Source organism: Vigna unguiculata, chromosome 4 (assembly GCF_004118075.2).
Source record: "Vigna unguiculata cultivar IT97K-499-35 chromosome 4, ASM411807v1, whole genome shotgun sequence".
In the NCBI taxonomy this organism is placed as follows: Eukaryota; Viridiplantae; Streptophyta; class Magnoliopsida; order Fabales; family Fabaceae; genus Vigna; species Vigna unguiculata.
The window spans coordinates 11038436-11062392 of record NC_040282.1 but is presented as its reverse complement, the minus strand read 5'-3'; the positions used below and the strand labels follow the sequence as shown (position 1 = coordinate 11062392).

Sequence of the window (23957 nt, the reverse complement as noted above, 5' to 3'; positions counted from 1 at the left end):
GCCATTGTGATGATTTCGATTTAGTCCCCATTTATGTTTTTTCGTTTCAATTTAGTACCTACTTATGCGTATTTGATTCAATTTTGACCTAATAATTTTTAATAATTAAAATATTTTTTAATAAAATTAAAAGTAATTAAGTATAAAAGTTTTAAAAAAATTAAGTATTTGATATTTATATTAAAATTTAGTGATAAAAGTCATTTTATTAAGTCATTTTTAATAAAAAAAAATAGCATAACATTCATATAAATAATAAATTTGGTCTGAAATTGAGAGAAATATTATAAATATTAGTACTTAATTTTGTAAAAATATTTATACTTAATTATTTTTAATCTTATAAAAAATGGATTACAAAAATATTTTAATTATTAAAAAAAAATTGGGACAAAATTGAATCAGATACACATACTTAGGTACTAAATTGAAACAAAAAGACATATGTGGGGACTAAATCGAAATCAACACAATGACATCTAATAGTGACACTGACATGTGGCATTACAATGGCACGTGACACTGACAATGCCACGTGTCACACACAGGGACTTGACATGTGGCATTTTTAATTTTTTTTAAAAAAAAAATTTTAAAAATTTTAAAATTAAAAAAAATTAATTTTTTTTAAAAAAAAAATCAAAAAAACCACAGATTGACACGTGGCACGTTGACTAACGATGTTAGTCAACTTTGTCAGAAAGGGACCTAATTGAAGCAATTTTCAAAAGTTAGGATGCAATTGACACTTTTTTAAAAGCGGGTACCAATTTGACATACTAGTACCAAACTGGGTACCTTACGATTAATTAAACCAATATTTAAAGAGATTAGTCAAAAGAAGTTAATACCTATACAATACTCAAGATATTAACTAAAGGCGATTATGAGGTCAAACAATACTCAAAATATTTATTAGTTTAATGAGACTTAAATTGTTGATTGAAAACTAGACATAATAAACATCATTAGATGAATTAATATAAAAATATATTGTATATCATTATTATTATCTACATTAAATTAAGAAGAATAATTATTCTAATAATAAGTTTTTAAAATGTTCTATACAAGAAAATAAGTTAAGTTAAAAATCCACCATAAAAAAAAAGAAAATATAAGATAGAAAGTCATTAAAGAATTGTTCATCATATAAAATTATGGGTTAAGTATGTTTTTAGTCCTCAAACTTTGACTCAAAATTGGATTTCGTCCCTGTTTGAAACTTCGATACATTTTGGTCCCTAAACTTTAAAAATAAATGAATATAGTCTTTTTGACCCAATTATGTTAACTTTTTTTGACGTGTCGAACACTTTTCATATTAGTATTAAAGTTTTTTACACTGTTTGACACATTCTTGGTTCAATATCTACTGAGAAATATGCTCGACACTTCAACAAAAGTTAACGTAATTGTGTTAAAAGGATTATATTAATTCATTTTTAAAGTTTAGAGACCAAAATTTATTGAAATTTTAAATAGGGACAAATTCCAATTTTAGGTCAAAGTTCAGGGACTAAAAACATACTTAACCCTAAAATTATTGTTTAAGTATTTTTCAATAAATGATATTTACAAAAAGTTTTAAAAAGTAATTAAAACATAATTCTCCATTATTATGTTTTTTTAGCATGATTAATATCAATAAAATAGTTTTTTATTTTCCATATGTGAGTCAACATATTGATTTTAGAAAAATAAGACAAATCTAAATTAAATTTACATATTGAAATTTAATAATATTCCTCTAATAATGAAATTTCTTGGTCTCAAACAGTGTTATAACATCATTAGTCAGTAAAACCTCTAAAATAATATAATATTAATAAAAAAATATTATTTATTTATCTTAAAATTTGAAGGCAAAGAAATAGTAATTTATTTCATCTTATTATCTTATCAAATACCTGTGTATAATATTTACTATACAATTTTCTTATAATGATTATACATAATACATACAATCTTTAAACACGGATCCTTTCTCGATGATACTCTTTCCAAAATCTACTTTGGTAAGGTGCTTTCTTTTTGGATTTCCTCTACACCTCCAACAATTTTTAAAATCTCAGAAATATTCTTTCATCATTTGAACGAAATTACGTATATCACACTTTCAAAATTGTTTCTGAGCTGCAGGAAGAAAGTACCTTTGTTAATGGTGAATTAGCCCATGATTTCGTCTTGTTCTTATCTTTCTCTCTTTGCAACCAGACAAACAAAGAAACAAGGTGAGAATTGAAACAGCCTAAGCTGGAAAAATGCTGAAACAAACAGTTCAAAGGTTTGAAGGATGCATATCAGCATCAAGAAGAAATGGTGATGTCCATATGAAATGGAAGAAACACTTATTTGGCAATTGGGTGAGAAGCATGAGCAGCAAGCCCCAAAGTAATGACAACAGGTCAACCTCGTACAGTGTTCCAAAGGAGAGAGTGGAGTGCGTAGTGATAGGGGCTGGAGTTGTTGGCATAGCAGTGGCAAGAGCCCTAGCACTTAAGGGCAGGGAAGTGTTGGTCGTAGAATCAGCCCCCACCTTTGGAACCGGGACCAGTTCCCGAAGCAGTGAAGTTATTCATGCTGGAATCTATTACCCTGCAAATTCTTTCAAGGTGGGTATCTCCCTTGTAATCAAAGTTGTCATTTTTATATACCCACAAAATATAGCTGCCATTTTTTGCTTTGCTGTGGTTCGATTTCGTTAAAATTGCTGACAAATACGGTCGATATATGTTTTTATTGTGGCCACACTAACCCCAGAAATCTTGACGGAGGGACTGAAATCTTTGTGTTATGTGTTAGTTGGTGAAAAGAGAATATTGGGTATTGGAGACTCAAATGATGGAGTCATTCATTGACCTACAAGGCTTGATCATTTGAGTTGATCAATTGGGAGGCAATGGATTAAGAGATGACATTTCTGCATTTGAACTTCTATTGAATGCATTAATTAAACATTTCGATACTTGGGTTAAAGTAAAATCATATGATGAATCATTATGCTCTAGTTTTACTGAATAAAGTTGATGTTATAAGGTAGTAGCGGCAAACACGATTTATATTCTAACCTCACTTCTATTAACAAAAAATGAACTGTTTGCAGTGCGTTGGTTACCTTGGTTTAGGCCTTCATATCTATTCTTTTTGCCATACAAAGTGAAAATAATATATATAATGCCACAAAGAGACTTCCTATGGGGTTGGAAGGCAACAGGTAGGAAGAGAGCATGGAATATAAGCAAACCTAAGGAACAAGGAGGGTTGGGTATTAAGGACATTAGGCTAGCCAAGTGGAAATGGGGGTTGGCTACAGTATATAAGGGTTTGTGGGGAGAAATTTTGGAATCCAATGGAGAAACTTGAATAATAAGGGGTGCTAGTAGGCAACGATGTATGTGTAATGTGTGTTGAGATGGATGAAACCGTGTGTCATCTATTTTTTACTTGTAAGGTGGCAACTACAATATGGAATGTGTAATACAAGTTTAGTACAACATTGTCAAGCAGCAAATCACTTCCAACAGTTTAGTAGTTTAGAGCTTAGTGCTAAAGGTAATATCTTTTGGAAGTGTATGTGGATAGCAACCATTTGGGATCTTTGTAATATGAAAAATAGAATTATCTTTAAGAATGCTACTGGGGATGCAGAAGAAATATTTTGTCTAGCACAAATTAAAGCTTGGACATGGTTAGCGCATAAATTCAAAAAGGCATACTTTTCATACCCTGAATGGTATCTTTGTCCCCTTATCTGTATAAGATCAGTAGGGTAGTAACAAAGTTGGCTAGAGGAGGATGATGTGAAATGGGAACTTAGGTTTGGTTAGCTTTTGAAAAACCTCTACTTTGTTTTGCAGGTAAGGAACTTTTACACTGAAGCAAGGTACTCATGGATAAAGTTGTAGAATATATTAGCAAGGGGCTAACTTGGTGAAGAACTTACCCAGTCTCTACTTGGGCTGACCTTTACACATCAAAAGTAGGAATTCAAAGTTGTTTTATAGTTATGGATAACATCTAAGGGTCACACATACCCTTATAACTAATCTTTCTCTTTTCTTTGTTGTGGTTTTTTTGGTCCAAATTGAGGGGTATCCTGATTTTTTAGTTGATAATGAGCCCTTTCTTCATGTGATGGGTTTTGATGTAATTTGTACTATGAGCTTTTGTATTGTATCTAGAGTTCTATCTTTGAATATACTCTACTAGCATGTACTTGTTTTTGCAAGTTTTGTACAAGGGTTAGGATACTCCAAGTGTGCTGTATTATTTATTTAATTCCTTTTTGTTGATGAAAAAAATGTACATAATGCTAAAACGTATCATTACATTCATGTAATATACTAGTGATTTTTTGTTTGCTGACTCGTTTTCAGTCTGTTTTTCCCCCTTTCGCGTAGACCATAATTCAGTCTGTTTTTTGTAGGCAATTTTTTGTAAAAGGGGAAGAGAAATGTTGTATGAGTATTGCTCCAAGCATGATATTCCACATAAACAAATTGGTAAGCTTATAGTGGCTACTCGATCTTCTGAGATTCCAAAGTTATGTGATATTTTAAATCGTGGGATTCAAAATGGGGTTGATGGTTTGAAGATGGTGGATGGTGTTGATGCCATGAAAATGGAGCCTGAATTGCAATGCATGAAAGCAATACTATCACCTGTCACTGGGATTGTTGATTCTCATTCATTAATGCTTTCTTTAGTGGTATGCATTTCTAGCTTCTTTTACAATCAATTTTACAAATTCATTGTGAATCTTCTATTTTACAATCAGTTTTTGACAATTACGCATTGCCTTTATTTTGAGTTAGAACGATATATTCACAGGAATATGAATCCTCATGCTCGTCCAGGGGGAAGCTGAAAATCATGGAGCAACCTTCACGTACAATTCAACAGTCATTGGTGGCCATGTAGAAGGAAATGATATTTGTGTTCATGTGACAGAAACTGAGCGTCTTAAAGAATGGAAAGGGACATCTATTTTGCATCCAGAACTACTACTAAGTTCTAAACTCATTGTGAACTCTACTGGCCTAAGTGCCCCTGCCCTTGCAAAAAGATTTAGTGGCCTAAAAAGTGGAGTGGTTCCTCCTTCTTACTATGCCCGGGGTTGCTACTTTACATTATCTAATACTAAAGCCTCTCCTTTTAGACATTTGATATATCCTATACCAGAGGATGGTGGCATTGGAGTGCATGTTACTATAGACTTGAATGGTCAGGTCAAGTTTGGCCCAAATGTTGAGTGGATTGACAGTGTTGATGATATCTCAAGCTTTCAGAATAAGTATTTCCCTTCATTTGCATGGTTTTTGTTTATGTTTTAGTATCTGCTTCTGTTGCATGTTCTATTTCCTACTTCGTATGATCCATAGCAACATCTGTTTGTTTCTGAAATAGTTCAATTCCATAATCTATAATTATTATTTCTGATTAGTACTTTGATAAACATGCTCACCTGGAGCATTTTTCACCCTACCATTATTGCGATTACATTGTACCAAGTACTTGAACACTCTACTGCATGCTTGAAGTAACGAACAAGTCATGGTCATGAGCTAGTTGCAAGCATAATGAAATCATGTTTTAGTTTCTAACAGTTTCTTAGCATGGGGAAGGTAGATTCTGCACTCTACTCAGAATAGGCATTATCTGTTAATTCTGATCCTATTGATGGAACTACGGCTTGGATTTATTCTGTATTTACTGGTTTGTGTCTGTATCTAGATCATGTGTATAGTTTTTGGATGCCCCATTGTATTGTCTCCTTTCATTTTTTTCTATATACTTAAGATTAATCCTAAATTTTAAGTCGATATACATAAATTTTGCTCTCACTGGAACTATTTTACAGCTGCATATGATCTTAAGCAAAAGATATAAACAGCTAACTTAATAGTAAATAAGAATTTGCTGCTGTAAAATTTTTGTTCATATTCTCCCTTTTCTTTCATGGTGTGTTTTCCATGTATGCCTTTGATAAAAGAAATGTGTATTGAGTTCACAGAACTGACTAAAGAACAATGAATCCTAGGTTTGATTATTCGGTGAATCCAAATCATGCTGAACGATTTTATCCAGAGATAAGAAAGTACTACCCAAATCTGAAGGACGGTTCCCTGGAACCTGGATATTCAGGGATCAGACCTAAACTTTCAGGACCCTCACAGCTACCTGCTGATTTTGTTATACAGGTTTTTTCTCACACTCTCTTATTCCTCAACCTTTATGCTGACAATTTCGCATACTTGATTAGAAGCAGTATTGTCCATGATGTTAGATTCAGTGCTGTGTTTCATGGATAATATTTATGTAGCAGTTCTCTTATTTTTACTGAATGGTCTATATGCCACCATATGTTACATATTTAGATGCTAAACTTCATTTGCTACATTTTTATCATAAATGAAAAGTATCGGCATTGGTGTTCTACAACTATGTTTTATGCATCATATAATTTGTTTATCTTTTTATGTCATTGGCTAGTACGCACGCCATAGATTTTGTTTATCTTTCCATGATTACCTTGCAATCACACCATGCACTTTTCTCTTACTGATTTTTGTTTTGTAAACTACAAGGTTCTGATTACATGGTAAAATATGCTTCGGCTAGAAACTACTAGTTTGTTGATCTTTATTGCAAATAGATAGATAATAAGCATTGGTTGGTGTTCTAGATCCATCTTTTTCCTTCACGTTAACTTCACAGGAATGGATTTGGATAAATTAGCATTGCAGTGTTGCAGGAGGCAACATGTTATAGTGATGACTTTCGATCAGGGGAATGAAAATGTGACATTATTGACTGTAAATGCACAAGCTAATTAAGGATGTCACATGTTTCCGTGAAAAGTATTTCAGGTCACTCAGATAACGTCCATAATAGATTCTGTCTAGATAAACTCACTTTACTAATATGTTTCTAATAAGATGGAATAAAACAATAACATTTCTGTAATTTGAAAATTTTGCTCATCTTTTGGACTATATATAGTTGCATATGATCATTGTGTTCAATGAATGAACAATCTTCGAAGGTTCCACTGTGAATGGAGAGAGTAGTTTCAGTTTCGACATTTTAATTAAACAATGGCTTCTTTGTTCCATCTGTTTTTTAATTTGTGCAGGGAGAGGACATTCATGGAGTACCTGGTCTTATCAATCTTTTCGGAATAGAGTCACCTGGTCTAACATCAAGCATGGCCATTGCAGAATTTATCTGCACAAAATTTGTGGGGTGATTCAGGCATAAAGCTTGAAACATGAACATACTTGACACCATTGAAAACCAAATTGTTGTTATACTTTAGCTTACTTTGAAAAAATAATGGCTAGTAATTCTCAATTTTATGAGAATTTAATAAAATATTATTCCAGCTAATAAACTTTATCAAAAGGGCATTTAGTCTTGCAGTTTTAAGCTATAACTGAGTACACCTTGATTATACAATTGCATAATTACCGAAAATGGATCCCAAATTAAAGTACATTGATAGAGCAACTTAAATTGTAAGCCAAACTTGTCAAAATATACGTAAGAGGAAACATTGGTAGAATAGAACAAGCTGAGGAAAACTGATTGCATCACAACCAACTACCAGGAGAAAAATGGCCACCCAACTTTATCCAACTCAAAGAGTTAAGAGTCAACAGTATAATCCACATGAAAACTATGTGATGTGATAGCATGAAAAAGAATTGAGAATTCATTGCAATGAAGATATCAAAAGATGGCTGAACTAGTTCTGCGAAGCTGTTGCTTAGGCTCAGGTGGTGGCACAGATGGCAATGCCTTCTCAATCTCCTGCAACAAGGAATCATTAGTCATCCCTGTTTGAATAAACTTCTCACTCAGGTAAATCCTGAACAAACAACAGTCTAAAACAATCTTTAATGGCTTCATAAACTTTTCAAGAGTACTTATTCAAGAAGAAAATAAGATGAAATGAACTAAAGTTTTTCCATGAATTCAAATCAAGCTATATATTTCAATCTTTTTCTATTTTTTTTTTATGCAAGTGTTAATTGAAAAACTCATCTAATCATTCTATTGTAATGACACAGCCATTCCAAATGTTCAAGTTATCAGGGAAAGGCAAGTTGAGTTGTGTCCTGCTTCAAGCTCTAAGATCCTGAAGAAGGTTCTAAGATTATAACAAGTTATAGATATTTATCCTGAACTACTTTCAGTTTTCAATAAGATAAACCTCTTGTAGATGTAACTTGTAAGTATAACCATAATATGTGCATTGTGTTTAAAACTGTAGAACACTTCAGACTGAGGGAAAAAATGTTGAAGTTACTTCCCTGTGTTTTACATTTTTGGGGCCTTCCCTTTTCATTGAAGTTTTCCCTTAAGGTTCCTTTTTGTGAAGTTGTAAAGAAGAAATTGAACCCAATAGCCTGAATAGTTTAAAAAACAAACAGAAAAACAAAAGGGTCGAAGCCAAAATAGAGACCTAAAACTATGGACAATAATATGAAGGTTCTCTCACAAATTCAATGATGTTTTAACCAATGTTCATTATCAACTTCAACATTTGGAATCATGATGCATTCCAAATATTAAAGCTTTGAAAGTGTATGCTACCAAGTGAGATTCTAACACATAAAAATCTAATCACTCTGTCTCAATAAAATGGCAAACATAAAATTTCATAATCAGTGCAATGTTTGATTAGAACTAAGCATTCAACAAAAGTGCAACACACATATGTAGTTAATATGTCCAAGAAACAAGCACGTACAAACACGAAATACTTTTCTATCTTTTCCAAAACGACTTCGCTTGTCAGCCATGATCATAAAAGACAGAGACAGTAACAAACTAAATATTCACTAGGCCAATCAATGGAGTTTTCTGCAACTTATTAATTGTCAACCAACTTCTATTAGGATACATTATGGTTGTAAGGAAAGAGAAAATTTCACGTTATCCTGACAACTTTTTCTAGTTTACCTTTTTTAGTCAACATTCTCTCGATGTAAAACACGAGAAAATCTAGATCCAAATGCAATTAAAGAATCATAATAGCGACAAAGACCAGTCTATCTTAGAAGTTCAACTAATTTGAACATTCTTAGTATTAGTTTTGAACCCAATCCCATTATTTTTTTTCCTTTTCTAAATAAAAGAATAATTCATATGTTACCTTCTTTTTAACAGGTTTGTCCACCACTAATTACTACAATTTATTCCATCATCCTCATCATATAATATACAATATTTCACCATATTAGTGCAATTTTAAACCAAATTACAGAAAATGGACAAATTTTAAAAAATTAATGTATATGGATAAATCATGTTTAGATGACTCGATTTTATTATAAAGAAGCCGTGTCAGTATGATACGATTTCAAATTTATTAAAGTGAAATTGCACTAGCTAGTCCTAGACTTCTTCCATTCTGTTTTTTTTTTTAATGTGAACTGAAATCGTGTATGGTGGTACAATTGCAGTGTAATTTAATTTAAACTGAAATCCTGCAACGATAACACGACTTAAGTTTGAACTGAAATTGTAACACAATTTCGATTGTTTGAGTCATCATTACACGACTTTAGTTCAAATTAAAGAAAAGAACGATTTACCTATGTGCTTAAAATTTGTCCATGTGGATAACTTTTGTTTAAAATTACACTAATATGGTGAAAAAACCAGCAACTCATTTTTCATTGTCATAAATCAATTGCCTAATCCAAGAAGATATCAGACAACCACAAGCTTTAGCCAGATGAAATCTTTTACAACAAGCATTTCAGCCATACAGTTTCCTGATAAGATGGCAGGCCGCAGGCCATGAAGAGATGTGGCAAACAAATATTTCATTAAACAAGAAAAAGATAAAAAATGACAAAGCAAAGGTAAGAATTACAAACATACATTCAGTCTTCTAAGCCTTTCATTCTCCTCTTCTAACTGCTTAACTTTAATCTCCAGTTCTTGTGTGTATGCCTGTGCATGAACATAGATGACACCTTGTATCAAATTAGAAACAAAAAATGAAAAGTAGATTTCAAAGAATAACATCGCACATACACACACACTCACAAACACACAAATGCAATGTAACCTGTCTTCTTGCCCGAGATCTAGCAGCAGATTCTCTATTTTTAATCATTCTCTTGTGCCTCCTCTCCACAGTCTTCTCCACCACATCACCAGAGGCAAGCCTTTTTCGACAGGGAGTTTGTGTATCAGATAAAGCTCCCATCACAGAAGCTGGCTCAGAGTATGCTGCATCAAGAACAAAAGCCTGCTGAATGGCATGCCCAGTCACATAACCCCCAACCATGTTCTGATGCTGCATTGAACAATGCTGGTATTGCATCCAATGACCATGCTGTGAGGAAGCTCCATTTGAATCAGAAACCACTCCAGCCTTCACCAAAAAGTCCTCCAGAGTCATCTCACCCAGTGTAGGCTTTCTTTTCTGGGTTTTCTCATCCTTCTTCAGTTGCATATCTCTCCACACCTCATCAACAGTTTTCCTGCTAAGATCCCTTGACACCTCAGGATTCAGAGAGAAACCTGAAGCAGCTTGGCCATCCTGCATGTCAGCACTCCACACACTCTTCAGCAACTCATCAAGATTCATGCTCCCAAGTGGCTTCCCCAAATCCCCAATCTGGGTATGCACCTCATCTAGGGTCAGATTGTACAAGGATCCTTGCCTAACCAAAGGGGTAGTATTGTTTGCCTCTTGAACTTCCCCACCTTCAGATCCCATTTTTCTTAACCCCAACACAACCCTACAATTCTACACCATGCATCTCCTAAGCTCCCCAGAAAGCATTTCAATCTCAGGTTAGTATTCTATTCCCCCTCCCCCCAGAAAAATACCCAGAAAGAAAACCAATTCTGATTCCAAAAGGCGGTTTCTTTAAGCTATGAAGATTTCATAACAAGCACCCACAAAGACAATTGTGAAGTAGTGGGTGAAAATTGGTCCTGAAGAAAACGAAAAAGACAAGCCAGATCAGATTTCAAGGGAATCAATGGTATAAATGGTCCGCACACCAACATAGGATGGCACTTGAGAGCAAAAGATAAAAGCCATCAACTAATCATCATGCATGTTATTTCCATCATCATCATCGTCACCACTGCGCATTAAAGAAATAAAAGGCCAAACTTGATCCTGCAAAATCACAAATGAAACCCCTTACGGTGATAAAAAAATTAACACTCCCTGCTGAAACAACATTGCTCATTACACTGTCAAGGAAAAAGGGTGATTGAGTTTTCTTGTCTTCCTTCAAATAAAAAAGATAAACTCATTAGTGAATAAAAAATGTGGCATTGAAGAATAGATAGTTCTAGTTCTGACTTTATAAGCTATGAACAAAACCAAAACTTAAGAGGGTCACCATATTTTCAGTAATATTTCACCTACTTGTGCAGTCTTACATATTGGAGGACCAAATTTGAAATCTTCAAAATCTACAAAAATGGCATTTCAAATTTTTCATTGGGAGTGGGAACACCAGTGCACACCAAGCAAGGTAGAAGAAATATTTTAAAAACAATAGTAATTAGTATCATTGTTAAATGGAAGAAGCACAGCCTTTTTCTCTCTCACCAGTCTTTTTCATTCCTCTTACTCATACAAAATATAATAATTAAATGATAAAGATGAGTGGGTAAAAGGTGATGACTCAATCTATTCGATCACACCATTTTTTTAATATTTATTTTTATAACTTAATTTTTTCGATTAAAATTAAAAAATGATTTTAATATTTATAAAATGATATTATTTATTTTAAAATTCTCGAAAAAAAATTACGTTGTATTTTCTACTCACATAATAATATTTATAATTCAGATCGTAACATAGTAAAGATATTATGATCATCAAACAAAATCATAATCGTTATTAATGCATTAACTATATGTAAATCATGTAAAAAATTTAGTACAGTTAAAAATCTATGTTTTTTTTCGTTTAACCTAATTAAAAATTAATATAATTAAAATTTTATTTTATTGTATCTTCAATCTCAAGAATTTTTTACGCCAATAGCACTGTTCTACTTTTTATTAACACATATAGTATACTGTTCCTGATATTTATAAGCATAGCATGGTTTTTTATTGTATCTGAGAATTCGGTCAGCAAGGAACCAAATTTTAACCTATTAGTTGGCTACTTTTTCATAAATTATGAGTCAGAATTCGGTCTTCAGGATCCAAATTTTAAACTAGTTTTTAATTGTTGAATTGGGATTTTTGAAATTTTAAAAAAAAATATTTTTAGGTGTTATTGTTTTATTTTCTCTTTTTTGAAAAAAAAAATGGTTGAATTAGAGATTAAAATAGTTTTAAAAAAATAGATTTAGTATTGTATTTTTAGTTATTTTAAGTGTTTTTTGGAAAAATAAAAATATAAATGTAGGCTTATTTTATTTTTGAATTTTTTGACTTAAAAATAGATATAGTATTGTGTATTAAGCTATTTTAGGTGCAATTTGGAAATATAAAAGTAAAAACAATTAATATATAATGTTTGAGGTGGTGTTATACTATTTAATTTTTTTATGTTTATTGAATATTTAAAATTAAAAAATTTGGTGGAAGCACAAATTTATTTTTCATTTATATTTTTTTACTTTAATTTCTTTATAAGAATTTTATTGATAAAATGTCTATTTTTTTACACAAATAAATAATGTGAAATTTATTGTTATATGGTGAAATAAAATAGTAGATATTAACTTTAAATATAAAGTTAGAATTAATTTTTTGAAATACCGTGATAAATAAATGACTAAACATTTGGTTGAAATTAATTATTTTTCTTGTAAAATTTTGTTTTTGTAATATACGTGTATTTTAATTGAAATTTATAAAGTATAATTGAACATAAAATATATTTTTAATGAAACATTACAAGTATCATAATTGACATAAATAAAAATAAAATTTATTTCTTTGTTGCTTGAATGAATAATTCAATATATTGTCAAGTGTCAGGACGTGCCACAAACGGGTCCAAATGTTGAACTTCTTTTCACTGCTTGATCATTTATGCAACATCAGTATCCATTTTGATTTCAGTTGTGTCATGGATAAATTTGTTGTTGACTATCTTCATGGACAAAGGTAAATAATATGAGTTAATTATGTTCAATAAGTTTATCCTTTTATTATTATCTTTTATTCTTACTTATTTTACATAAACCAAAAAAAATAAAAATTTAATTTAAAATACAATAATGCAATAGTTTTAAATCATTTTAGTAATTTCCTTCATTTTTAAATTATTTTCTACAAATTTCCAATGTTATTTTTTGACTTCTTGCACATAAATCATTTTAGTAATTTCCTTTATTTTCATAAAAATATTGTTTAAGAATTTTTTAACAATCTATATTTTGGAATTTATTTGCTACATTACAAATTACTACAACAAAAATTTAAACCATATAAAAAAACTAAGTATACAAATGAAATTATTTTTTTTAACCTTTTAATATACAATTTTTAAATTGACTTTTATATTTCCAAATTACAACTAAAATAACTCAATACACACTACTATATCTATTTTAAATTGTTTTTTAACATAACAAATTCAAAAAATAATTTAATTACATTTACTTTGATATTTTTCCAAATAATACCTCAAATAACTTAATACACAATACTAAATCATTTAAAAAAAATAAACTCAACAATTTCAAAAATAAGTAAATTACATTTACTTTAATATATTTCCAAATTACACCTAAAATATCTTAAAATGCAATAAATAATATTTTTTTAATATTTGTTTTAACTAAACAAATTTTAAAAAAAATAACATATTTAAAAAATATAATTCGAACCATTTTTTTTGCAAAAAAAGAAAATAACACAATAATACCTAAAACTTTTTTTTTCAATTTCAAAAATCCTAATTCAACAATTTAAAAAAACGTAAAAAAAAAATAAACCAGTTCAGAATTTGAGTCCTTAAAAACTAAATTCTGACTAATAATTTATAAAAAAGTAACCACCTGATTGGAGTCTCTAGAAATTAAATTCTTACATACAATCAAAGACCATGCTATGCTTGTAAATATTATTAGGAATAATGTGCGCGTTAATAAAAAGTGAAATAATGCTACCGGCGTGAAATATTCTCAATCTCAACCTCACTTTTCGTGAATGTCTTTTAATTAAAATAAAGTTTACACCTAATTGAAGGAGTTTTTAGTTGCACCATTTACCTTCATGAATGAATTTTAATTAAAATAAAATTCAATTAAGGCTAATAAATGAGATTTTAATTAAAATAAAATTCAAATATAATTAAAATAAAATATTTGTTATACATATTTCAATTCTTTGTTAATTTAAGTTTGATAAAATATTAACATGAGGAACAAATTTATTTTAATAATTTGTCATTTTTATTATAAAAAGTAAAATTTACAATACGATCCAACAATTTACAATTTTATGAAAACTTACTATCGTAATCATAATCTCAATTAATTTTAATTATTGTAACATTATTAGATATTTTAAATAAAATTAATAATGTCGTGTTATATTTAATATTGATATCTCAAAAAAATGAAATTTAATGTTATTTATTTATTTATTTTAAAATAAGCTTTAATTAAAAGTAGTAAATTTATTTAACATTTCACTTTACCATATTTACATTATTAAATAAATTATTTCAATTTAGGTATTTTAAACAATAAGCAATCACATAAGAATATAACAGGTATTTACAGTTCACTTTGAAAACTGGGAATATATTTATTAGAAGATATAAATATTTTCAGTAATTGGGAAATATATACAGTACAAAACTATATATTTATGCGATAGTTATACTTTAACCAACTATTAATAGTTTTGTTGCTTCTCAACCCTCTTATTTGTATTATCCTTTATTCTATTTTGACATATAACATACAATTATCACAAGCAAAAAATACAACTAAAACAGAAAAAGAATGGTAAACTAATGATAACTTTGAAGCTCCACAAATTCAAAATTTTACAATATAAAATTTGTTAACACTAAAATAGTCAAACATTTTTATCGGTAAACAACACATTATAAAAGACTCAGACAAAATAACTATATACTCAATTATGGATTTATGCATTGAGTCAGATACTCGTGAAGTTAGGTACTTACTTGAAATAATAAAATAAAATGTCACAATTGTAACATCCCATTTAGTAACCATTAAATGAAACGTTTCATAGTTGATAATCATGAAGCATAGAATACTAAAATTAGAGTTTTCAAAGTGGGTCAGAACTAGAGGACCAACCTAGCCCACCACGGGTTCGGGTCAGGTCGGGTTGAAATTTATTTACAAATTTCAGTACGGATTAATTTTTGACCCGGTCGACCAAGAACCCAGCTCAATCGAGTTGAACCTGTGGTGAGCCGGGTTGGCTCACCAACCTACCCGCAGATAAAGGGTCACAAAAAATTTTTGTATTTGGGTTGGGTTTTTTTTTTAGCTAACATATTGGGTTGGAAAATACAAACCTAATAATTTTTGTGATTTTTGTTTGTATTTGAGGTTGAACATTATCTTGGATTGTATTAAAATTTATCTTGATTTTAATCACAATTATAATTTAGTTTTTTTGGGACTGAAGAAAAAAATTGTATCCTTTTTTTTTAATTAAATGAGTCAGTGAGTCAATCTGTTTAACCCATCAACTCGTGGTGAGTCAAGTCAAGTTCAAATTTTTTTGGCTTGCTAACAAGTTAGTCGGGTTGTGTTAGCTCACTAAGTGACCAACCTGTAGGGGACCAGGTCGGGTTGGGTCGGGTTACCCGTTTTGACAGCTTTAACTAAAATGTATATATATATCATATTATAGTCATCCATAAGATAAGCTAAAATACAAATTTATACATGTGAGTCTAAGAGTTTGGAGTTTTTCAAAATATAAGCACAAGAGTCCTAAGCAAACTAGTTAAACAGTTATATCATCCTCTTCTTGCACCGGTCCTGTTATTAGATCCTCATATGCTCACACTAATCAGATGATCATTGCAAAAGAAAAAAATACAAGACAAACAAGACATAGAGAAAAAGGTAAGCTAATGTATCAAAATTTTACAGTTCATAATATATATACTTAAGTCATACATAATCTATCATCATATACAAAGACCTAAAGCTATGACTCAATTATTCAGATAAATGCATTGATATTTGACCCTAGTAAGTTGTGCACCTATGGTGGCATCTAGTGCTTTACAAAGCGGTACACATTACCACACACAAGGTTAGCCCGTTAACACCTTTGGTCAAGGTAAAACCCCTAGACTAGGACCTCATGCTCCATTCACCACATACTTCATTCCTCTCCACTTGAGAATTTGAATGGTTATTAGAGTGTTAGGATAACTTCCAATTGGATTCCTACATCAATGCATACACTACAACAATTCACTACTAATTCTCCTTGAATTAGTATTAACAATTATCAATTTCCAAGCATTTCTCAATTAATTATTAATAAAAGTTACAAAGCTTCTAAAATTAATCAACCAACAACTACTCAGGTTCTGATCCACTCACTCAGCAAACACATCTTCTTGCTGGGCGAAAAGTGTATAAATTTCCTTTCGACTAGCGACCAGATGGTTCATCCAACGAATTTATCACTGGGACTCCAAGAGAAAAAATGTTTCAATAAGTCCAATGACTCCTAATTTAGTGAGCTCTTGACTTTGAATTTGCCCAGTAAGGGATAAATTCTCACCCAGCAACTCCCAAGTCAATGAGCCTCTAACTTTGGATTCGTCCAATGAGTAAATTCTCATCCAATGACTCACAAGTCAGTGAGCCTCTGACTTTGGATTCACCCAGCGAGTAAATGCTCTTCCAGCGAGTTTGCATAATTCTACAGAACATGCTGCATAATTGTGCATCCCCAATCAAGTCTAAGCAACCTAAAAACCTTCACAAATGTCAAGCACATACCAAAAATGAATTAACCAAAAACATAAGTGTCAAAAACACTCAATTATAAAATAAATCCAATGGATATCCACAGGTAACATACCTCAAATTTAACACATCAATTTCACCCAATCATGTATCTTTCCATAAATCAAACACACCAACAATTCACATTATCATCTACAATTTATCAATTCAATAATTCCTACAAACCTAAAACACTTTAACTTAGCTTCCCTTACTTGTAAAACAACGTAGATAACTCAAAAATACCCAAACCTCCTTCGAGCTAATAGATGCACAACTCAACCTAAGAACAACATAAACATGATCAGGGAACATCATTAGGATCACTGATCAGCAGAAACTCACAGGAAAACTCTGAGACCTCATGCGAGTTAAGATCACTTACATACACAGATAACAACACCAAATCAAGGAAAAAGGCAGAAAATCAACTTACTCAATTTGAGAAATTGATCGGATGGAAGTGAAAAGTTCGCCATAAGGATCACCCTAACAGTCTCCGATCTTCAAAGAGATGAATATAGGATAAGAAATCTTAAAGAGAAGTTAGAGGACTCTAAGAAAAGGTTGTTAGAGGGATGATATGTTTATAAGTAATGAAACTCATTCATAAAATTTCTATTTGTACTTTAACCTTAATATTAAAATAATTGAATTTCATTATTTTAAACACTTTATCAATCTTAAAATACAATTATTGTGTGTTAAATTTTTTTATAATAATAAAAATTAATATTATTAATATTAATATTGCTACTATTATAATTATGAAATTAAATGTAAATTTTTTATAACTTTATTTAACTGGTTTTTATTTATTTTATAGATAGATTTTTAATTAGAAAAATGGTTAATTTTTAAAAATCGATCAAACTAAAAACAATTATTAAATTTAAATAAACAGTAAAATTGATAAAATAATTATTTTAATTTACTAGAAAACTTTTACTTAAAGAGTAATTTAGAAAACAAAGGTGGACAATAAAAAGGAAATCTTATATATACAGGTATATATAAAATTTCTTTTAAATTAACATAATTATTTTAATTTAAAAGAATCATTAAAGGATAATTTTGGAAAACAAATGTTGAAAAAAAAGGAAATTTCCTTAATATATAAGAATAGATAAATAAAATATTTATAAGATTTTAATAGAGAATACTGTTTAAAAGTAAAATTATATTAATAGTAAATTTCATTTTTTTATAGATGATATCTTTATAAAACTCCATACATGAATCATAATGATATATTATGATAATAAATATGATGTTTCAATTATTTATGAATATATATATATATATATATATTATAATAAATTTTTTTATTAATAATTAATTTTAATAATAAAATATAATTAAAAAATAAATTATAGTGACTAATTTAGATATTAATTTATAAATAAAAAATAATTAATTAAAATAATTAATAAAACGGTCACTGTAAATTTAAATTATATATATTTAATTTAAATTTTATAAGAATTCACACATATTTTATAATTACACATCCTATAACTTTTACTATTTTTAATATCATAATCTTCTACAGAATTCTATAAAGATGTCATCATTTAAATATACCCGACTTTATAATTGTAATAAACATCTATTGTAACATCACCTTTTTCTTGATTTACTATAATAGTGTTTTTCTTTTTTCCAATTTGTTGTTCTATTAGAGTTATTTTAGGAAGTTCTGATGACAAAAATTTCCAACAAGAAGTTGTGCTTCACACAAAAATTAAAGTAGAAGGCGATATCTCATATTCAATTAATCAAAGCATTTAACAGCATTAGTTTTATTTACTTCATATGTGAAAATAATTAATAAATGCAAACTGAAATTTAAAAAAAGAATATTGTAATACCTTCTTTATAAAGATAACCTTCTATAACAATAGATAATATTACATACAATAATCAATGAGAGTGTATTATGATGTTGTCAATCTATAAAAACTATCAACGTCTAATATAATTGATAAGTAAAAACTAAAATTTACAAAAGAATACTGTAATACCTTACTTATAAAGATTTATTATAATAATATTACAATTAGATATTATTATTGACAATAACCAAGAAAGTTTATGGTGATGTTATCGGTTTATTAAAACTACGCATATTTATAAATGTAATTAAATAATTATCTTTCTTATATTATATAACCATCTTTTTTTTCTTGATTTATTAGAATGATGTTCTTTCTTTTATTTTATTTTTTAATTCGTTGTTCTATGTGAGTTTTCTTTGGATAGTTTTATTAACTACTACATCAAACATGATCACATTACTATAACTTACGCTCAGATTACTGTATTATTTTCTATTTATTTAATCAAAGTTTAGTGTTCAAAAATAGAAACTATCACATAAATTTAAACCGATTAATATTAAAAAGTTCCAATATTAAGTTATATAGTTATTAAATTCTAACAAAGAAATAAAGCAAAAGGTAATATCATATTTAGTTAATCAAAATACTTAACAACTATAGCTAAAATAAAATATGTAAACATCCAGCCATATAATTTGCCAAATTTAAAGATAAATAGGACAACATCAATATATTATATATGCTAAATTGTATAATAAAAGAAAACGAAACAAGAACTTTATGTATAGAGTGGTAAATGGACTAAAATTATAGGACACATAATTTTGAATTCCTAATTTGTTTTGTGAGGTTTGGTTTCAAGGCCAAATCCAAAGGGGAAAAGAGGGTCATAATGACTATCTCCAATATTCATCGGCAATTGATCAATATTTTTGAACCATGTCCTTGGAAGCTTGCCTGTGAAACCATAATCACCAAACAAAACGTCAGTTACACCATCTCCTTCAGTACCAGGAAGCCAAGCCGCAACGAGAGCTTCAATTTTATCAACATATGGTTGTATAACCACAGGACGACCAGAGATTATCACAGTAACACATTTGACTGCTCCACACACATTATTTATGGTTTCTGGCCCAGGTGCAGAGATTGTCAAATTCAAACTATCACCATTTGTCTCAGCATATGGTTTCTCTCCAACTACCACAATGGCATATGCAAAATTATTAGACTTCACATAGTCCAAATCGGGATTCTCCTTGTACACTACTTCAGCATCTTTATGAATTGTGTTTCTGATAGCATTGAGGATTGTTGTACCTGTAAATTATATACGCCTTGTCAATATTGTGCTTTTAACGAACTATACAAAAGGGAAAGAAGTTGTGAAGGAATATATAATATACCTTTGGTGACATTGTTTCCTGTAACTCCTTGCCATTCGATGGTCCATCCACCACACTGATATCCTAGATTATCAGCGTGGCTTCCAGCAACCAATATCTTTGAAGCTCTTTTAGAAAGAGGGAGAAGTGGTTGGTTAGGATTTTCACCATTCTTCAATAGAACCAAGGATTTCCTCACAGCTTCCCGAGCCAAATCTCTATGTTTCTGTCAAGGTACATTGTTATAACGATTTTATCAACATGCAAAAAAAAAAAAAAGTTGGTAGATGAAGAATATACATGTGTTTAACTACAAACAAACCTTCTTCCCAAGATGGTGAACTAGGTTATGATCAGCCAATGGGTTCTCAAAAAGGCCCATAACAAACTTTACTCTTAAAATTCTCCTTACTGCATCATCAATTCGGCTCATTGGTATGGCTTTACTTTCCACCAATGAGGTTAGGCCATCTATGAATTCTGTGTAGTTGAGGGGAACCATTACCTACATCATTACCAGAGCAAGTATTAGAAGATGTTAAAAGGTAAATGAAAAAATCATTCAAGTTTGGACATTAAACTCATAGTTTACCATGTCAACTCCAGCAGTGATTGCTGCGTAAATGGAATATGTGTAGTTAGCATGAGTAGGGGTAGTGATCTTATCAATTCCCTTCCAATCTGATATGACAAAACCCTATAAAAAAACCAACAAAATTTAGGACTTGTTTACTATGTCAATTTGCTATTTTGAATTAAATGAAGTCGTGAGAAGTTGAGTGTTACCTTAAAGCGTAATGAGTTCTTTAGAAAGTCTGTGATTAGATTACGATTGGCATGCATCTTTTCTCCATTCCAACTTGAATAAGAGACCATGACAGTCGAAACACCCTTGGCGATTACATTATAATAGGCTGGCATGTGAATGCTAAGCAATCCATGTCTGCTTATCACTGTGTTGTTTTCATTGATTCCCTTTATGGTTCCTCCATCCCCAACATAGTGTTTTGCGGAGGCTATAACTTTCCGCCTATGCAAACAAATGGATCAATATTTTATATGATAAATTCTTGCAAGTAACAAAAGATAGAAACAAATATACGAAGCAAAGGGAATAATGAAGTTCTTACTTTCCAGCAGCATATGGAACACCCTTTGGCGAGTTTGCTGGGATTTCACCTTGCAAACCTGGAATGATCTCAGTCATAGCTTGAACTATTTTATGGTCTTCACTATAACTTTCGTAACATCTTCCCCACCTGGGATCTCTACAAACCTATACCACATATCATATTATAAGATAAGGCTATATATGAGGGAAAATAGATATCACATAATTATCATTAGATGTTGATAATAAAATTATTCAGTAAGAAATTCTTAGTTACCGCTATGCAAGGTGCAAAGGCGTATTGAATTCCAGTAGCTCTAATTTCTAAAGCAGTTGCTGCTCCAATTCTCCTCACCAGTTTAGGATCCCTGTTTGATGAGAGATAAATTCCATCATGATACACAAATATAATTTTAAAAACAATTTATTTGATAAGCTAAAAGTATAAAAAAGCAATTTAAAAAAAATTAAGAATATACCTGGTAGCACCTAGGCCAACATTGTGAGGAAAAATTGTTGCATTATATACATTATTATTGCCATGAACAGCATCGATCCCGTATATCATAGGAATCTCCAATCTAGTTGATAAAGAACCCTTCTGTAAATCATTCACCATGTTCATCCAATCCTCTGCAGAAGCTTGTGGCTTTGGAACACTGCCACCCCCACTCAACACACTCCCTACCAAAAGCACAAACCATATAACAAAAGAAGTAAAAATGAATTTATTGTAATTGAAAAAATTGACCTTACCGATATAATAGTTCTTCATGATTTCTGCAGAAGCAACTTTACGTTCGATTTGTGTCATTTGACCAATTTTCTCCTCTAAAGTCATTCTGTCCATGAGATCTTTGATTCGAACATTGAGAGGCTGTTTGGGGTCTTTATATTTCAAGTACTTTGTCTCACTCGTGGCTACCCAACAATGCAAGAGCATAAGCCACACCACAAAGATACTCACTTTTTTCACCATTTTCTTCTTCTCAAGAGATTCTGAAAATAGAGAAGAGAAAGAGGGAGAAAGATAATCCTTAGTGTGCAACTTTGTATTAATATATAGAGAAAAAACTAAGATAATATTGTTACTGTTATGTAACTTCTTCATCTATCATTAGAAAACAACAAGATACAGATCAAATAAGATATAACATCTTACCTTTTGGTTTATAAATAAGACATTACTGTATTTTTTTTATCTATAAATAAGATAATAGTATTCTGTTTTTAAATTTCAGTTTTCATTCGTTAATTGTTTTCACTTATAACTTTATATGAAGTGGATAAAACTTTTTTTTAGTTGAAGGTAGTTTTCCAACTGGACGATTTTATCTTTTATTAAATCAGAGTAATTTTACCATGTTAAAGAATAGATAACTCTATAATACTTAAAACTAAATCTTTTAAATGATGGCATCTTTATATAATTCCATAGAAGACTATGATATTAAAAAAATTAACATTTTAGGATTTCTGATTACTTCTTTAAAACCATATATATACACGAAATAACTACTTTTTCTTTTTGAAAATTAACCATATTTATATAATAAAATTATATATTCTTCACTAAAATTCGGTTTATATAATAATTTATAAGAATATAATTTTACTAATATAAAAATATAATACCTAAAAATAAAAGTATAATTGTATTAAAATTATATTATAATAATTACAAGAAAGATTTTTTTTTCCTTTTAAAACAAGCTGAATATAATAAAAATTTTAACTTCTTATGATAAACAAACAGAAAATTCATAAGAAATTAATAAAGAAGACTGTTTAAATTAAAAACGTAATAATAATAATAATAATAGTAAATTTATTTTTTTTAAACTATGACATCTATATAATATTAAAAAAATTGTATATATATATATATATATATTTTGTTTCAATTTCATTTGTGAATTTTAATATATTGTTTTTAAATATTAAATTAGAAAATATTTCAATTTATGTTTAGAAACCACAACTTCAAAATTATTATACATGTAAATTATGATAAAATTTAAATAAAATATATAATAAATGTTTAAATATATATATATATATATATATAACTAAATATATATATTTTTTACTATATAATCATATATAATCTTTTAAACAAACAAAAAATTAATAAGATGTTAATAAAGAAGATTGTTTAAATTAAAAGCGTAGTAATAATAATAATAAATTTATTAAAAAAATTATACGAAGTGTGATTATAAATATATATATATATATATATATATATATATATATATATATATAATATTTCAATTTATGTTTAGAAACCAAAGTTTCAAAATTATTATACATGTAAATTATTATAAAATTTAAATAAAATATACAATAAATTTTTAAATATATATATATATATATATAACTAAATAAATATTTTTTTTACTATATAATAATTTTTATTTTGGTAATATTATTTTATTTCCACAATAACAAAAATCAGATTTAGTTATGTTTAATTTCGTTGATAATTATAAAAATACACCGGTAAAATAAAATTTATTGATCCATGTAATATCAATCAATCAACTATAATTTCAATGTTTGTTTCAATATTATTTGATAATTTTGAAATATACTTTTCCAAAAATATTAAATTATGTAATATTTCAATTTACTTTTAAAT

General features: G+C 29.3%; 3 protein-coding genes across 10 annotated transcripts; 1 reads left to right on the top strand and 2 right to left on the bottom strand.

The window, feature by feature from the left end:
- The first annotated feature begins 1950 nt into the window (after nucleotides 1-1950).
- LOC114181963 (L-2-hydroxyglutarate dehydrogenase, mitochondrial) lies at nucleotides 1951-8313 on the top strand. Of its 3 annotated transcripts, none has more exons than XM_028068670.1 (7): nucleotides 1951-2018; nucleotides 2218-2615; nucleotides 4430-4711; nucleotides 4860-5296; nucleotides 6044-6203; nucleotides 7139-7866; nucleotides 8076-8313. In XM_028068670.1, exons 2-6 carry the CDS (start codon nucleotides 2265-2267, stop codon nucleotides 7250-7252), a joined length of 1344 nt encoding a protein of 447 aa, XP_027924471.1. In that variant the 5' UTR covers nucleotides 1951-2018; nucleotides 2218-2264; the 3' UTR covers nucleotides 7253-7866; nucleotides 8076-8313. The 3 variants fall into 3 exon arrangements, with proteins under 3 accessions (XP_027924471.1, XP_027924470.1, XP_027924469.1); XM_028068669.1 differs by having other exon boundaries at nucleotides 2143-2615; XM_028068668.1 differs by lacking the exon at nucleotides 1951-2018 and having other exon boundaries at nucleotides 2025-2615.
- Nucleotides 7556-11538, bottom strand: LOC114181964 (ABSCISIC ACID-INSENSITIVE 5-like protein 2). 6 transcript variants are annotated; one of them, XM_028068675.1, is made up of 5 exons: nucleotides 11411-11538; nucleotides 11184-11270; nucleotides 10088-10965; nucleotides 9898-9969; nucleotides 7556-7815 (listed from the first exon to the last, which is right to left on the bottom strand). In XM_028068675.1, exons 3-5 carry the CDS (start codon nucleotides 10742-10744, stop codon nucleotides 7735-7737), a joined length of 810 nt encoding a protein of 269 aa, XP_027924476.1. In that variant the 5' UTR covers nucleotides 10745-10965; nucleotides 11184-11270; nucleotides 11411-11538; the 3' UTR covers nucleotides 7556-7734. The 6 variants fall into 6 exon arrangements, with proteins under 6 accessions (XP_027924476.1, XP_027924473.1, XP_027924475.1 ...); XM_028068672.1 differs by having other exon boundaries at nucleotides 10088-11270; XM_028068674.1 differs by lacking the exon at nucleotides 11184-11270 and having other exon boundaries at nucleotides 10088-11155; nucleotides 11411-11534.
- Nucleotides 11539-19633: 8095 nt separating this feature from the next.
- On the bottom strand, nucleotides 19634-22295 carry LOC114182651 (beta-glucosidase BoGH3B-like). Its single transcript, XM_028069561.1, has 9 exons — nucleotides 22073-22295; nucleotides 21796-22000; nucleotides 21594-21684; nucleotides 21336-21481; nucleotides 20992-21235; nucleotides 20798-20902; nucleotides 20528-20710; nucleotides 20227-20431; nucleotides 19634-20140 (listed from the first exon to the last, which is right to left on the bottom strand). The coding sequence occupies exons 1-9, from the start codon at nucleotides 22293-22295 to the stop codon at nucleotides 19653-19655; spliced, it is 1890 nt and encodes a 629-aa protein (XP_027925362.1). The 3' UTR covers nucleotides 19634-19652.
- Nucleotides 22296-23957: the final 1662 nt, after the last annotated feature.

Bases quoted from the DNA above. Each gene is read 5' to 3' on its own strand.
- LOC114181963 (XM_028068670.1), top strand. From the start codon at position 2,265: ATGCTGAAACAAACAGTTCAAAGGTTTGAAGGATGCATATCAGCATCA. The intron at 2,616-4,429 runs GTGGGTATCTCC...TGTTTTTTGTAG, and splicing joins ACCCTGCAAATTCTTTCAAG to GCAATTTTTTGTAAAAGGGG. The intron at 6,204-7,138 runs GTTTTTTCTCAC...TAATTTGTGCAG, and splicing joins CTGCTGATTTTGTTATACAG to GGAGAGGACATTCATGGAGT.
- LOC114181964 (XM_028068672.1), bottom strand. From the start codon at position 10,744: ATGGGATCTGAAGGTGGGGAAGTTCAAGAGGCAAACAATACTACCCCT. The intron at 9,970-10,087 runs GTTACATTGCAT...GTTCATGCACAG, and splicing joins GATCTCGGGCAAGAAGACAG to GCATACACACAAGAACTGGA. The intron at 7,816-9,897 runs GTATGTTTGTAA...TCCTTGTTGCAG, and splicing joins AAAGGCTTAGAAGACTGAAT to GAGATTGAGAAGGCATTGCC.
- LOC114182651 (XM_028069561.1), bottom strand. From the start codon at position 22,295: ATGGTGAAAAAAGTGAGTATCTTTGTGGTGTGGCTTATGCTCTTGCAT. The intron at 21,236-21,335 runs GTAAGAACTTCA...TTGTTTGCATAG, and splicing joins GTTCCATATGCTGCTGGAAA to GCGGAAAGTTATAGCCTCCG. The intron at 20,711-20,797 runs GTAAACTATGAG...GTAATGATGTAG, and splicing joins TCACTGCTGGAGTTGACATG to GTAATGGTTCCCCTCAACTA.